Raw genomic sequence first — 14913 nt, 5'->3', positions numbered from 1 at the left:
GTAAGAAGATACTTGGTAAATGTGGCTCCCATGTCTCAGGCCAGGTACCCAGCAGAGTATGTGCCTTGGGAATTGACATCCTAGCACTGTCTGGGGACCCACAGTGGAAGTGAGGGTTGGAGAACTCAGCTGATGGAAGCAGCTGATGGAGATTCCTTGAGAGAAACGTCATGAGAAAGGCCAACTCTCATGTGTTGCAGGAAGTTGAAGGAATGGTAAACCAAAGCACCAAGGACCAACAGAAGATAAATGTAACCATTTGTGGCTCTTTCCAGCTTTTTTTTTTTTTTTAATATTTTATTTATTTATTTGACAGACAGAGATCACAAGTAGGCAGAGAGGCAGGCAGGGAGAGAGAGGAGGAAACAGGCTCTCTGCAGAAAGCCTGATGTGGGGCTCGATCCCAGGACCCAGGGATCATGACCTGAGCCAAAGGGAGAGGCCTTAACCCACCGAGCCACCCAGGCACCCCTCTTTCCAGCTTTTACACATGATCCCAAGGAGTCACCTGAACACAAATCCACTCTCTCGGGCTCAAAATTTGAGAAAGGATTAATTGGATGGTTCTAATGGGACAAGGACAAGTCCACAATCCCTTATTCAAAATGCTTAGGGATTATGTGGTCCAGACGTACAAGGGTTTTGTGTCTTAGAGAAGCACTACCTGGCAGATAATATATTTACACAGCACCCCAACCAGACCCAGGAGAGCTCTCCGTAAGCAAGGACCCAAACATCTGTAGCAGAATGCCCACACTAAGTGAGATCATGTCCATGAGCAGCCCCCCATTGGTTCAAGTCAGGATGAGCTCAGGTCAGCCAAATTGATTCTGGGAAACTTGGGTTTTGCAACTGCAGAAAATACACTGTGGACTTGTATAGTCCGACAGCTCATCCTTTCCTACAACCATTAGTCCCTGTCCCTGATCTCAGGAAGTGTTCCATTTGAGGCAGGGCAAAAAAAAGCACAAAGAAATGAAGCCATTTGGAAGTACTGACACGTAAAATCGTATTTCACCAAAAGTGGTGTCAGAAGAGGAAATCTGCTGCATGTCAGGCGGCCTTGAACAAGAGGCAGGGATTCTGAGGCAGTGCTACCATGCTTTCTTGGCCTCCTCTTCCAGGGCCACCTGGATTTCAAGTCTTGGTGGGGCTCAGAATGCCATGCTCCAAAGAGCTGGTGAGTTGAGACTGGGACCCTCACCTGGAGCTGATGTCCCGTAGCCATAGCCCTGGTTAGCGATGACAAAAGGCTCATTCAGGGTGATCCAAAACTTCACCTTGTCCCCGAGCCTCTGGAAGAGCACATCTGCATACTCTTTAAACCGCTGCACAATGGTCTCATTCTCCCAGCCTCCAACATCCTGGAGTGCCTGGGGCAGATCCCAGTGGTAAATGGTCACCTGTGGAGAAAGCAAGGCCAGCAGCTCCATCCATCTGCTTTCAAGGGAAATCACTGCTGCTGCACACATGAGCACAAACCCTACCTCAGCTGAGAACGAATGAGGAGACCAAGCAGTTCAAAGGTTCTTTGGTGGGGGGGGGAGGGCAGCAGTGCTGAAGTGAGAGTCAACATCCGGGTCGGAGAAGAGCCGGTTTGAGTGCCGACTCTGCCGCCTACCAGCTGTGTGACCCTGGCTCGGCACGAAGACCTGCACATCACGTACCAGTATGAGCGAAGAAGTCCAGAGAGCGCTTTATTGGCCGGGGGCGGGGGGTGGGGGTGGGTGGGAGATTGTAACCCTGGAGGCGACAGTCTGGCTGCAGTATGTAATCTCAGCAGAGGAAATGCAGAGGTGTCCTTAGGCTCACAAAATTTTGGTGAGAGCCAAGTAAGCTCACAAGTGAGCTTCTGTATCATTATTCATAACAACTCCCAGCTGAAAAACATGTGCCCTTTTGCCCCAATAACTCTGCTCCTAGAACCACAACCTACAGATCAATTTATAACAAGGCAAAATTAGGAAGGTCTGTGACGACTCCCTGCACTAGAGGTTAAAATGGCAAAAGACTGGAAACATCACAGGGAAGAGTGTTGCTAAACAGGGAAGTAATTCTAGAGGTAAGGTACAAACAGAACTGCATGTAACTTTAAAAAAGAATCAGTGAGGAAACTAGATATGGATACGGAAATATGGGTCAGAAATACTGTTAAATAAAAGCAAGTACCAAGATGCATGTATGTGACCAGTATGGAAAAAGGTGGGAAACGAACAAACATGCACACATGTATACATCTTCTAGCTAATCAATGCAAAAGAAGGACATGAGAACCTAGCAAACTGGACTGCCTTCTTTAAGCAGGGGAACTGGATGGCTGGGGGTCAGAGATCAAAGGAAAATTGTCACTGTGGACTCTTCTACGTTTAAAATTCTGCACCTTGTGAATTTTTGACAGTTCAAAAACTGAATCTGAAAACAGCATTTTGTTTACGGAATAAAGAGCCCCCAGCCCAGCTGGCTCCCGCACATGGACTTGACCAGAGCCTGGCTGGGGCCCGACCTCACCTGGGGCTTGATGTTGGCAGCCAGCAGCGCATCAATGAGCCGCTCGTAGTAGTTGAGGCCCGCTTCATTGATGTACTTGGTGGTTCCATCCGGGAGGACACGAGACCAGGCGACAGAGAAGCGATAGTGGGATACCCCCAGGTTCTGCAGGGCGACCACGTCCTCAGCAATCTTGTGGTAACTGTCACAGGCCACATCGCCGGTGTCATCATTCCCAACCCTCAGCGGTGTGTGAGAAAACGTGTCCCAAATACTAAGTCCTTTGCCATCTGCTCTCCACGCACCTTCAATCTCAAGGTGACAAGACATGGTCTAGTTAAGTTCTGTAGTGGAGCCCCCACAAGTTCCTTTCTGTCAATGAGGGTGTCACAAGTCAGGACATAAGTCAGAGTCACCTCCTCTGAGAAAATTCTCTGGCCACCCTCTGATTTCTGAGCTTCTACAGCCTTTTATACACGCTGTCTGTCCATGCCAGCACTGCCAGACTGCATCACGCAGTTGTGGGCGTGCTGATGGACTTCCCTTGGCATGGGGTCTTTTGGTCTTGGTTTCCCAGCGCTTAACAGGACAGTGTCTGGTGACACTGAATGACACTGAAAGTCTGAATGAACAATGCCCCATGCCTCCAACCCCAGCCATGGTGAAACAAATACCAGTGATGCCAGCTGTGGAGACAGAATTTCTTTCTTTCTTCCTTTCTCTTCCTTCCTTCCTTCCAAGATTTTATTTGTCAGAGAGAGAGAGAGAGAGCGCACAAGCAAGGGGAGCGGCAGGCAGAGCAGAGAGAGAAGCAGGCTCCCACTGAGTTGGGAGCCCGATGCAGGACTCGATCCCAGGACCCTGGGATCATGACCTGAGCCGAAGGCAGCCGCTTAACCCACGGAGCCACCCAGGTGCCCCTGGAGGCAGAATTCCTAATCAGGACCTGTGTTGTGACTCCTGTGCCTCCTTTCTCTCCTACCTACGTATCTTATAGGGAAATTGACCATAAGCCACTAGACAAATGCCTACTTACAGACTTAGGTAATGGAACAGGTACAAGTTCTATAATTTACTTTTTTTTAAAATACTGATTTATTTTGGAGACAGAGCAAGCATGCATGAGCCGGGTTGGGGGGCAGGGGCAGAGAGAGAGAGAAAAAGAATCCTAAACAGACTCCCTGCCAAGTGAGGAGCCCGACATGGGGCTCGATCCCACAACCCTGAGATCATGACCTGAGCTGAAATCAGGAGTCGAACGCTTAACCGACTGAGTCAGCCAGGCGCCCCTACTTTACTTTAAAGCACTACAGCACAGATGCTGTGATGTTATATGACTGGACGCTGCTAAGGTAGTGCTGGTATTCCGGCCAAGAGCACATGCCCAGGGATGGCCTGCACAGCCCCCAGGCGAGCAGCGGGCCCAGGGCCAGCAGGCACACACCAGTTCAGGAGATGGCCTTGGTGGCTGGGAGATTAGTTAATGCAGGGAACTGGAGAAAATAAGTGACAGCGTTGACGCTCTTAGGAGCTAAATTTTTCACCACTCGAGAAAGGAGATACAAATACGGGTGATGGAAAGGCTAGCATTTAGCCTGTGGAATTGGATTGGAATATCAGTATGAACTCACTATTTTTCAATCTACTTAGAGATAGGGTGGATGTAGAAATACATACAAGTGCGTGCGTGCGTGTGTGCACACATGTGTGCGCACGTGTTCACACTTGTATTTCCTGGCTCTGTCTGCTGCAAGGGCTGAAGAATGCTGACACCTGAGTGGCAGTGAGCACACCCAGCACCTAGACCTCGGGTTCTAAATGCCCACATCCAGTCTAAGAGGCTGGGACTCATTTGGGAAAGGGATGGTTACAGGACTGGGGCAGAAAAGGCCCAAGATGAGCCAGCAGCATCTTGTACCACAAAGAACTAAGGAAGTGCTCAAAGAATGACGGGCCATGTAGAAAGGACACAGGATCTGGCTAAAAGGCACTCCCCATAGTAAAATGTGGGAAAATGTGAGCATTAAAATACATAATACTTAACAAAAAAGAAATGCATAATACTAGCAAACTATAACTCATTGAATAAAACAGGACTCCACGAGGCCATGCTGCTGATGCATATTTATAGAGCATGAAGAATTAGGGGAAAAGTCAAAGCTGGACCCTTCTGTTGGATGCCACCTCATAAATATAAGCGGAATGATAAAATGAGAAAATCACTGTTAACAGTTGCTAGAGTTAGTGGGTAAAATTTGATGAGGAACAGGTTACTTACAAGGTCTCCAAGTATCTCCCCCACAAAATACTTATTATTTATAACTACAAAATACTCACTAATTTTATAGTAGAGAAACCTGGCAAACACCTTCTCATTCAAGTGATAGAATCAGTTTTCATATACATATATCTGTGTGTATGTATACACATGCACAGAAAATAAGGCAAATGGTAAAATTTTAAACAGTTGAGTAATATGGGGAAAAGGTTTATAGGAGTCCTCTACTATTTTTGCAACTTTTCTCTGTTCAAAAAGATTTCTAAATAAAAGGTTTTAAAAAGAACGCATGTATAATCAGGGGTATGGGGGTGCTGGTGCAGGCAGTTGAGAGTCTTTGACTCTTGGTTTCCGCTCAGGTCTTCATCTCTGGGTTGTGAGATCAAGCCCGGCCGTGCTCTGTGCGAAGCCTATTTAAGACTGTCTCTCTCTCCCTCTGCTCCTCCCCCCATAAGTGCACTCTCTCGCTCGCTCTCTCAAATAAATCTTTAAGGGAAAAAAAAAAAGTACAACCAGGTGATATCTAGCCAGATAGCTACAGCCCACACTGTAAGCACTTCTCATCAATTTTTATATGTGACACTTTGCTAATTAGACAATTTAATGTCACAAATGGAGAGAATTGTGCCTGCTGACCACCTGATGAATAGAAATGGGGGCTTGCAGATACTGATTTAATTATTCAAGATGTGGGCTGGCTAAAAGCTTTTTAAGACACTCCTATCCCGGGGCACCTGGGTGGCTCAGTGGGTTAAGCCGCTGCCTTCGGCTCAGGTCATGATCTCAAAGTCCTGGGATCGAGCCCCGCATCGGGCTCTCTGCTCAGCAGGGGGCCTGCTTCCTCCTTTCTCTCTGCCTGCATGTGATCTCTCTCTGTCAAATAAATAAATAAAATCTTTAAAAAAAAAAAAAAAGACACTCCTATCCCTTGTACAGACTGGGCTTAAGAATCCTGTAGGGTCTGTAGCCTGTGCCCTAGAATCAATTCCTAACCCTTCCTGTGTCCAGCTGTAAACCTGTGGGGTAGTGGTTTTCCTCCAGGGGCTATTTTTCCTCTGAAGAGACATTTAGCAACCTCCAGAAACATTTTTAGTTGTTAAAGTTGGGGAGGAATGTCCTACGATCTAGTGGCTACAGACCAGGGAGGCTTCTAAACACCCAGTAGGGTAGAGGAAAACCCCACAATAAGGAATCGTCCATGCCAGTGTCCATCAGGCTGAACTGGGGAAACCCTGGACAGCAGGTTCTGTTGGCCTGAAGTGAGAGTAACAGAATATGATCTCTGAAATCTTGATATATCTTCCAATGATTCTTTCATGCAAGGTGTTGGCCAGAGCGCTGAAGAGGACCAAGAACTGGGGTTTCCTCCAGCCCACAGAACAGGCTCCATGAACAGTTTCTGTGTTTGTACATTTACTTAATCACGTCTCAACACGGCAGAATTTGGTCTGAGACTCCACTGTAAACTAGTAGGGCGGTCATCTGGGGTACCTAACCCTCACCTCCCTCAAAAACATTTCCCGCAGCTCGCTCTAGAACACAGCCAAGGGCTAAGCACACCCAGGGTCACATCAGCTCACAGAGCTGATCCTGAGCAGGTCCCACAGGGAGCACACAGATCCCCCCACTCCTGCCTCAAAGACAATCAACGGAGGCAGAGATGTAAAGCAGGGACTCCCCACTAACTGCCTGGGGAAGTCACTCTTTGCTTTTTATCTTTCATTTTTCTGGGGGAAAAGCAAAACCCTTATGTTTTCTGTATCGGTGAGCTTCATTTGGCATGAATAAGCGGACACTGGGATGTTCTCAGGACATCAAAACAGGCCCAGGCCCCTGTGACAGCCACTCTGAACCAACTGCCTGCTTGGAAGAGACTGGGTGATAAGAGACACATTCTAGCAGAGAAGCTTCCTGTTCGCATGTCTCTAAGTGTTGGTACTTAACTTCATCTGCTCCATTTTGCCTCCGAACACCCATCTCAGCACAGCCCTAGAAGCCACACTGGTCTGCCTGAATTCGGGAATGTGAAGAAGCCGGGCTGCCCAGGGAAAGGACCTCTGTGACTCTCCACATGGCACCTAGTACTTCCCTCCCACAGGTCTAGGAGAACCCTGGGCTCTTACCGGATCCTCCCCGTCCCGCCCTTGGCACTGAGCCCACAGCCTGGCACTTAGGAGGTAGGCAACAGATGTTGCTGAATGATCCCGGGCTTCTCACCTGATACGCGGCAGAAGCCGCACTCCAGATGAAGCCCTCAGGAAAATGTCCATAGAGAAACTCGTCTTCCCTGGGCAGAGGCATGCCGTTGTTGGTGATGACCTCTGTGTAGTACCTGGCTGAGGCTCTTGCTGTGCGAGGCCTGTTTGTGTTGTTGAAATCAACATGATACAGTCCAAACTTGACTGTGTAGCCATTCAGCCATTCAAAGTTGTCCATCAGAGACCATGCAGAATAGCCTCTAAGGTCTACGCCATCGAGTCTGTAGGCTGGGAACATCCCAAAGGGAGAAGAGAAGAATTTACACAGGAGGGTGACGTTCCCCAAGAAGCCCAGCCAAGACGGGCACCTCATTCAAGACAGTAGTCCTAAACTGTGACCTTCTACACACAAGTAATGTGCCCAGATAGACAAATCATGTTGTCTTTTTTGCCAGCACTGGATGCCCTCAAAACAATGACTAATGGCCAATCTTTGCAAAATCATATTCTTTTGTTGGGGTAAAGGGACATGCCTCAAATCGAGAGTCTCAGCCCACTTTAGAAGTTAATCATACAGATGTGAATTAGAGAAGAGTTTCTTGTTCTGGGGTGCATGGAACTCACCAGAATATAAGCTCCATGTTATCTTTTTGTTCACTGAACTTAGAACTCGTCACACAGCAGTTGCTCAGTAAGGAATGGATGGACCCATGAAAATACTCTGTATGTGTGGGAAGAGGACCATAGCTTTTTTTCAGATTTCCAAAGGGATATGTAACCCCAGAAGGGAAAAGAATTATGGAGTTAGGTCCTAAGAGAGACTTGTTGATGGTCTGTAATCCACTCTGCCAAACCATTTCAGGCATGTGACATATGGATGCTGGAAGATTCTGTAAGGGGGACATCAATGCTCACCTACCTTTCAAAGCTTCATTGATGTAGGTTTTGTGGTAAAATATCCTGTCGGTATCTTCCACTTTTGGATTGGTCAGCGCCACTCCATTTTCAGTGATGTAAATGGGGATGTCGCCATACTCTTCCTTGATCCAGTTGAGCAGTCTTCGCGTCCCCCAGGGCGCAGCTCTGTCCATTGCTGTGGCAGGCCATGAAGAGTCCTCCGTCTCGGTTGTCTCCCGGTCATCTTCATAGGAGGATGGGTTTAACCTGGGCGTTCTGTGCTGCACGATTCTGGAGTAGTAGGTGTTAAGGCAGAACACGTCAGCTGTGCCCCTGATGTACCTCTTCTCTTCCTCAGTGAAGCTCGGCAGGCGGGAGGTGGCTAAGTGTTGAAGTTCACTCCTATTCCCCACTTTCCACTTCATGGCATCAGGATAGTCTCCATTTCGGAAAATGGGGTGGGCAAACCAGCCCAGTGAGAACTGCAGCATTCGGTCAGCTGCCTCCACCTCCCTCGGGATCTCTGGTGACTTGGGCTCTGCCCAGTGTGTACTGAGACTCAAAGAGATTACCCCCTTCTGTTCCTGCCTATATTTCTCCTTGTAAGTGTGATAGACTCTGGCATGAGCTTTGATGATTACATGGCCAATCCTGTAAGGTGCCCAGCCTGGGTCCTTCACCTGTGGAGGAAACTCCCCTGAGCCATAACCTAACCATGCCTGGTATGTGGGCTCATTAAAGGTCATCCAGAACTTGACTCTGTCCCCAAAGGTCTGGAAACAAAAGTCCGCATAGCTGTTAAACAACTCAATCAAGGAAGAATTTTCCCAGCCTCCAATATCCTGGAGAGCCTGGGGCAGGTCCCAATGGTACAGTGTCACCATGGGTGAGATGTTGCTTGCCACCAAGCCATTGATCAGCCTGTTGTAATAATCAACACCGTGTCTGTTGATAGAATTGTTTCTTCCCGTTGGGAAAATCCTAGACCAGGAGAGAGAGAAACGATAGGCCTTTACCTTTAAAGCTCGAAGCATATTCAGATCTGCATCCAATCGGTTATAGCTGTCACAGGCGACGTCTCCAGTGGCACCACCTTTCACATTGCTCCCTGGTTTGTGGGTGAAGTTATCCCAGATGCTGGGGCCTTTGCCATCAGCATCCCAAGCTCCTTCAATCTGATAAGCTGATGAAGACACACCCCACAGAAAGTCATCCCGGAAAGTGCCATGGTAGAACAGATCTCTTTCAAACTTGGGTTGGTTGGAGAACTTTTCCCAAACAACTTTAGCTTTGGAGGGCACATCAGATGGAAAAGTGAAGGCTCTCATTTTAGGTGGAAAGTTTGATGTACTGGGTGATGGCAGTCTCTTTACTACCTTGGGAAGAAAACCATTCTTTTCAATGATGCTGGTGAAAAAGTAGGCAGACTTCCTGGGAGTCCTCGGCTTGCTGCTGTCATTGAAGTTGACGTGGTGCAGCCCAAACCTCTGGCTGTAACCAGAGGGGCCTTCGAAGCCATCCATGAGGGCACGAGCAATGTAAGATCGAACATCCACCAAGTCGTCCTTGATAGCTACAGAGAGAAACAAAACTCGGGATTATTTTAAAGTCTCTGTTACTGATGTTGCTATTTAAAGGTTTTCCTTTTGGGGCACCTGGGTGGCTCAGTGGGTTAAGGCCTCTGCCTTCCACTCAGGTCATGGTCCCAGGGTCCTAGGATCAAGCCCTCCATTGGGCTCTTCACTTGGGACGGAGCCTGCTTCTTCCTCTCTCTCTGCCTGCCTCTCTGCCTACTTGTGATCTCTGTCAAATAAATAAAATCTTTAAAAAAATAAATAAAGGTTTTCCTTTTGATACACACAGTTTGTAGGGGACTTGGGTTACCCCAAAAATGCCAACCCTTTTTCCTTAGAATGAATAAAAGAAAAATCCGCAAGGCCCTACAAATCATCAGGCCACATCTGTGGTCATAAATCTCAATCCAGAGGAGCATTCCTGCCTTAAAATGAATACGAGAATGTGTTCCATCTGCTTTCATCAGGACTCCTTGGTTTTTTTATAGAATGAAAAATATCTCAAATGTACTTTTGCTTTTCCTTATGTTTAGCAATACTGACATAAAATGATCACACATCCCATCTTAGAAAAAATAAATAAAGCCTACAGTAAGGTAGTCCCTGGTAAGTGGGTTGAATAGAAGTCCTCAAAAAGATATGTCCAAATCTTAACTTCCCATACCAGTGAATGTAATCTTATTTGGAAAAAGGGTCTTTGTAGATATAATTAAGTTAGGGGTCTTAAGACGTGATCATCCTGCAAAACTGGATGAGTCAGAAATCCAATGACAAGAATCCTTAAAAGAGAAACAGAGAAGGTCCACATGAAGATGGAGGCAGAGATCAGGATGACACAGCCACTAGCCAGGGAATGCTTAGAGCTACCAGAAGCTAGAAGAGGCGAGGAAGGAGTCTACTTTGGAGACTTCGGAGGGAGAGTAGCCTTACTGACATCTCCATTTTGGACTTCTGGCTTCCAGAACTATGAGAAAAATGAAAGAGAGAGAGAGAGAAAGAAAGGAAAATAAAAGAAAGGAAGGAAGGAAGGAAGGAAGGAAAGAAAGAAAGAAAAAGAGAGAAAAAGAAAAAGAAAAGGAAGAAGAAGAAGGAAGGAAGGAAGAAGAAGGAAGGAAAGAAGGAAGGAAGAAGGAAGGAAGGAAGGAAGAAGAAGGAAGGAAAGAAGGAAGGAAGAAGGAAGGAAGGAAGAAGAAGAAAAGTCTGGTGAGTCAAGGAAAAACCAGCCTCAGAGTAAAGCTTTGGGCTCAAACTGGGAACCAGCAAAGTATTAAGCCCTATTTTTATCAGATTACACAGACTCTCAACAAACACTAACTGTATAAGAGGCATAATTCATATACTATGTATAGTTTACTTAATCATTCAATAAATAATTTAATAAGCACCTACATTGTCCCAGGCTGTAATAGGCTCTGGAAACAAAGATGAATAGAAGCCTCATAGGTTTGTGGGTATTGCTGAGACAGAAATAAAAAGGCCTCTCACTGGCTGATCAGGCACATCATGTAATCTCTCTGAGCATTAGTTTTCATAATTGTCCCATCAAGATAATATTTGCCCCTACTGTGCCTAGGTGGGTCAGTCAGTTAAGCGGCTGCCTTCAGCTCAGGTCATGATCCCAGAATCCTGGGATCAAGTCCCACATTGGTCTCCCTGCTCCCTGGGGAGCTTGCTTCTCCCTCTTCCTCTGCCTCTTCCCCAACTCCCAGCTTGTGTACATGCTCTCTCTCAAATAAATAAAATCTTTTTAAAAAATATGCCCCTATTTTCTGCACAAGGCTGTTTCAAAGATCACTTGAGATAATCTCTTAAAGGGATTCCAAGATTGTGAAGATTACAGAATTGTAATCCTGATGCTAAGGATACAAGCAAAGTATAAGAGAGAGTGTCTGGCTTCAGGAACAGTGACTGTGTTTCTCCATTCCTTACTGAAGTGCCTAGGGCAGGTATTACTAATCAACTCTTTCAGTGAATCTAGACAAGGCCTTGAAATCTTCTCAACATAGCCCCCTTAACATAGGCAGGTGACGCACCACTTATCAACTGATTAGCACTGACCCACTTATCAACTGATTAGCACTGACATATGAGATGAAAACGATTTGCCATTCCTTTTTACTTAGAATAAAAAGGCATATGGGGAAAAGTCTCTTCAATAAATAGCATAGGGAAAGTTAGCTACATGCAAAAGAATGAAACTGGACCAGTTTTCTACACCATACACAAAAATAAACTCAAATGTATTAAAAATGTAAATATGAGACCTGAAACCATAACAATCATAGAAAAGAGAGAGCATAAGCAGTAATTTCTCTAACATTGGTCATATCGACATCTTTCTAGATGTGTCCTGAGGCAAACAAAACAAAACCAGAAATAAAGTATTGGGCCTACATCAAAATAAAAAGCTTCTGCACAGCAAAGGAAACCATCAACAAAACTAAAAGACAACCTCTGGAATAGGAAAAGATATTTGAAAACTACATATCCAAAAAAGAGTTAGTATTCAAAATAAGGAACCGATACAACTCAATACCCAAAAAATAAAAAATCCAATTTTAAAAATGGGCAGAACACACAAGCAGACATTTCTCCAAAGAAGACATACAGATGGCCAACAGACCCATGAAAAGATGTTCAACATCACTCATCATCAGGAAAATGTAAATCAAAACTACAATGAAATATCACTTCAGACCCGTCAGAATGGCTAAAATAAAAAAACACAAGAAACAGCAAGTGCAGGTGAGGAAGTGGAGAAAAAGGAACTCTCATGCACTGTTGGGTGGGAATGCAAATTACTACAGCCACTGGGGAAAACAGCATGGAGGTTCCTCAAAAAATTAAAAATAGAATTACCCTATGATCCAGTAATTCTACTACTGGGTATTTACCCAAAGAATATAAAAAACACTAATTCAAAAAGATATATGTACCCTGTACCCTGTTCATTGCAGCATTAATTACAACAGCCAAATTATGGAAGCAGCCCAAGTCTCTATCAAAAGATGAATGGGGGCGCCTGGGTGGCTCAGTGGGTTAAAGCCTCTGCTTTCGGCTCAGGTCATGATCCTAGGGTCCTGGGATCGAGCCCCGCATCGGGCTCTCTGCTCAGCGGGGAGCCTGCTTCCCCCCCTCTCTCTCTGCCTGCCTCTCCGTCTACTTGTGAGCTCTGTCAAATAAATAAATAAAATCTTTAAAAAAAAAAGATGAATGGATAAAGATGATGTGGTATTTATATATACAATGCAATATTACCCAACTATAAAAAAGAATGAAATCTTACCAATTGCAACAACACGGATGGATGGAGGGGGTATAATGCCAAGTGAAACAGGTCAATCAGATAAATACAAATACCATATGATTTCACTCATATGTGGAATTTAAGAAACAAAGAATACAAGAGACAAACCAAGACTCTCAGCCACATAGAACAAGCTGATGGTTACCAAAGAGGAGGGGGTGTGGAGATGAGTGAAACAGATGGAGATTATGAGTACATTTACCATGATAAGCACTAAGTAATGTATAGAATTGTCATCACTATATTGTATACCTAAAACCGATATAACACTGTATATTAACTATACTGGAATTAAAATTTTTTAAAAATTTAAAATACATTTGAAGCTTTGTTAGGCAAGAATGATTCTGTAGGTATGAATTAACTGGATCAAAGTTAATGGTGTGGAATGTAGGTGTTAGATCTGGTTAAAGAAGATGGAGATTAATGTGGCCAGAACAATGAGGGAAGATTTAATGTGTTGGAGTCCCATCTTATAATGCCATTGTCATCCTATATTGTAACTTTCTGGGTTCCTCTGTAAACTCTGAGTGTCCTCTGGGAAAAAGTGATATTTGTTCAATATTTTACCCCTACAGTCTTGTGCAATGTGTGGCACATAATAGGTACTGAATACATTTTTGTTAAATGAATGCATTAAAAAAAGATGATGCCTGATCAGTGGATAAGACTCAGATGGGCAGAATGGAGAAGGAGGCATTATAGGAAATAACACAGGAACAAAAACTTGAGGCTTCTGGGGGAGACAGGAGAGTAATGTGAAGGATTCATGCTATTACTACTACTACTACTACTACTACTACTACTACTACTTTTTGGCTTCATTTTCTTGGAAGACTATCTTTGTCTCATTAAACAAAACTCTGAAGACTTGGAGAAGTACCACGCACTTTCCAATCACCAACATCATTCTTACCCTTGAGCACCTCATTGATATATTTATTGAAGTAGTCCACTCTCAAGGAATCCTCAAAGAGATCTTCGGTCTCCCCTATGGGCATGCCATTTCCAGCCAGGTAGATCGGAACTTTTCCTCTTGTATATTCCAAACATACAAACTGCAACAGTCTCCTTATACCCCAGGGTACTACATAAATCCAAGAGGATGAGGTCTGAGGCCACGCAGGGTCCACATGTTGGGAGAAGCCCCCAATGGTATCATAGCTGGGGATGCAGGAATCTTCTTGGGTCTTGCTGATGAGGCGGGAGGTATAATGAGACAGACCCAGAAAGTCAGCAGAGCCTTTCAGAAGCTGCTTCTCTGCTTCGGTGAACTCAGGGAGCTGGGCCACAGGACTGGGGCACTGTTGGTTCATCTGTTGGATCTGGGCCTTCAGGGCAGCAGGGTAGTCTCCATCCACAAAGATGGGGTGTGCAAACCAGCCCAGCATGAAATGCAAGAAGCGTTCAGAGGCTGTGAGGTCCTCGGGCCTCTCTGGAGACAGAGGTTCTGCCCAGTCTGAGTTCAACACAATGCCCACACGTCCTTGCTGCTGTAGACGATAGTGACTATTATAGTGGTGCCAAACTCTGGCATGAGCCTTGAGGACCAAGTGAGCCACCTTGTGAGGAAGAAAGAAGGGAATACAGTGCTTCATAACAACCAACAGCAAAGCCAACAATCATAAGCCAATAACAAGTCTACAACATCAACAAGTTAACACCAATGTCCAGGTTACCAATATTAATGACAACATTAACAGTGAAAATGTCCACATCAATAAAAAGAGTAACATAAACAACATCAGCAAGTCATCAGCAAGTTAATGCCAATGTCAACAAGTCAACAATATCAATAAGAAGTTAAGACAGATGCTAATAATGTCAATAAATCAAGGACATGGACATTGTTGACACTGACAACACCATCAACACCAGTGCTGGCAATATCAACAATGCAGACAACAGAGACAGTAAGTCAATGACAATGTCAATGAGTCACCACCACCACCACAGACAGGTCAATAGCAGCAGCACCAACACCATATTTCATAGTTAACATTGCTAATGAATTCTCTCATGTATTTCTTACAACAACCTTATATGGCAAGTATAATTATTATTACCACTGTACAATGAGGGAAACAAGATCCAGAGAGGGTAGAATGCAGGAAGTCTGACTCTAGGCCTGTATTGTCCCAAACGATGCTATTCTGCCTTTGCCCTCAATAA

General features: G+C 45.1%; 1 protein-coding gene across 1 annotated transcript in view; it reads right to left on the bottom strand.

The window, feature by feature from the left end:
• Positions 1-14913, bottom strand: part of LCT (lactase) — a 52368-nt gene that overhangs the window by 9947 nt on the left and 27508 nt on the right. Inside the window, exons 7-11 of the mRNA XM_032856154.1 lie at positions 13658-14303; positions 7883-9433; positions 6983-7251; positions 2509-2799; positions 1205-1403 (exon numbers count right to left, since the gene is read on the bottom strand). Coding sequence (XP_032712045.1) covers positions 1205-1403; positions 2509-2799; positions 6983-7251; positions 7883-9433; positions 13658-14303 — 2956 coding nt within the window. The remainder of the gene's footprint in view (positions 1-1204; positions 1404-2508; positions 2800-6982; positions 7252-7882; positions 9434-13657; positions 14304-14913) is intronic.

Source organism: Lontra canadensis, unplaced genomic scaffold (assembly GCF_010015895.1).
Source record: "Lontra canadensis isolate GAN:19392208 unplaced genomic scaffold, GSC_riverotter_1.0 scaffold11, whole genome shotgun sequence".
Lineage (NCBI taxonomy): Eukaryota > Metazoa > Chordata > Mammalia > Carnivora > Mustelidae > Lontra > Lontra canadensis.
This window is presented reverse-complemented; position numbering and strand designations above follow the sequence as displayed.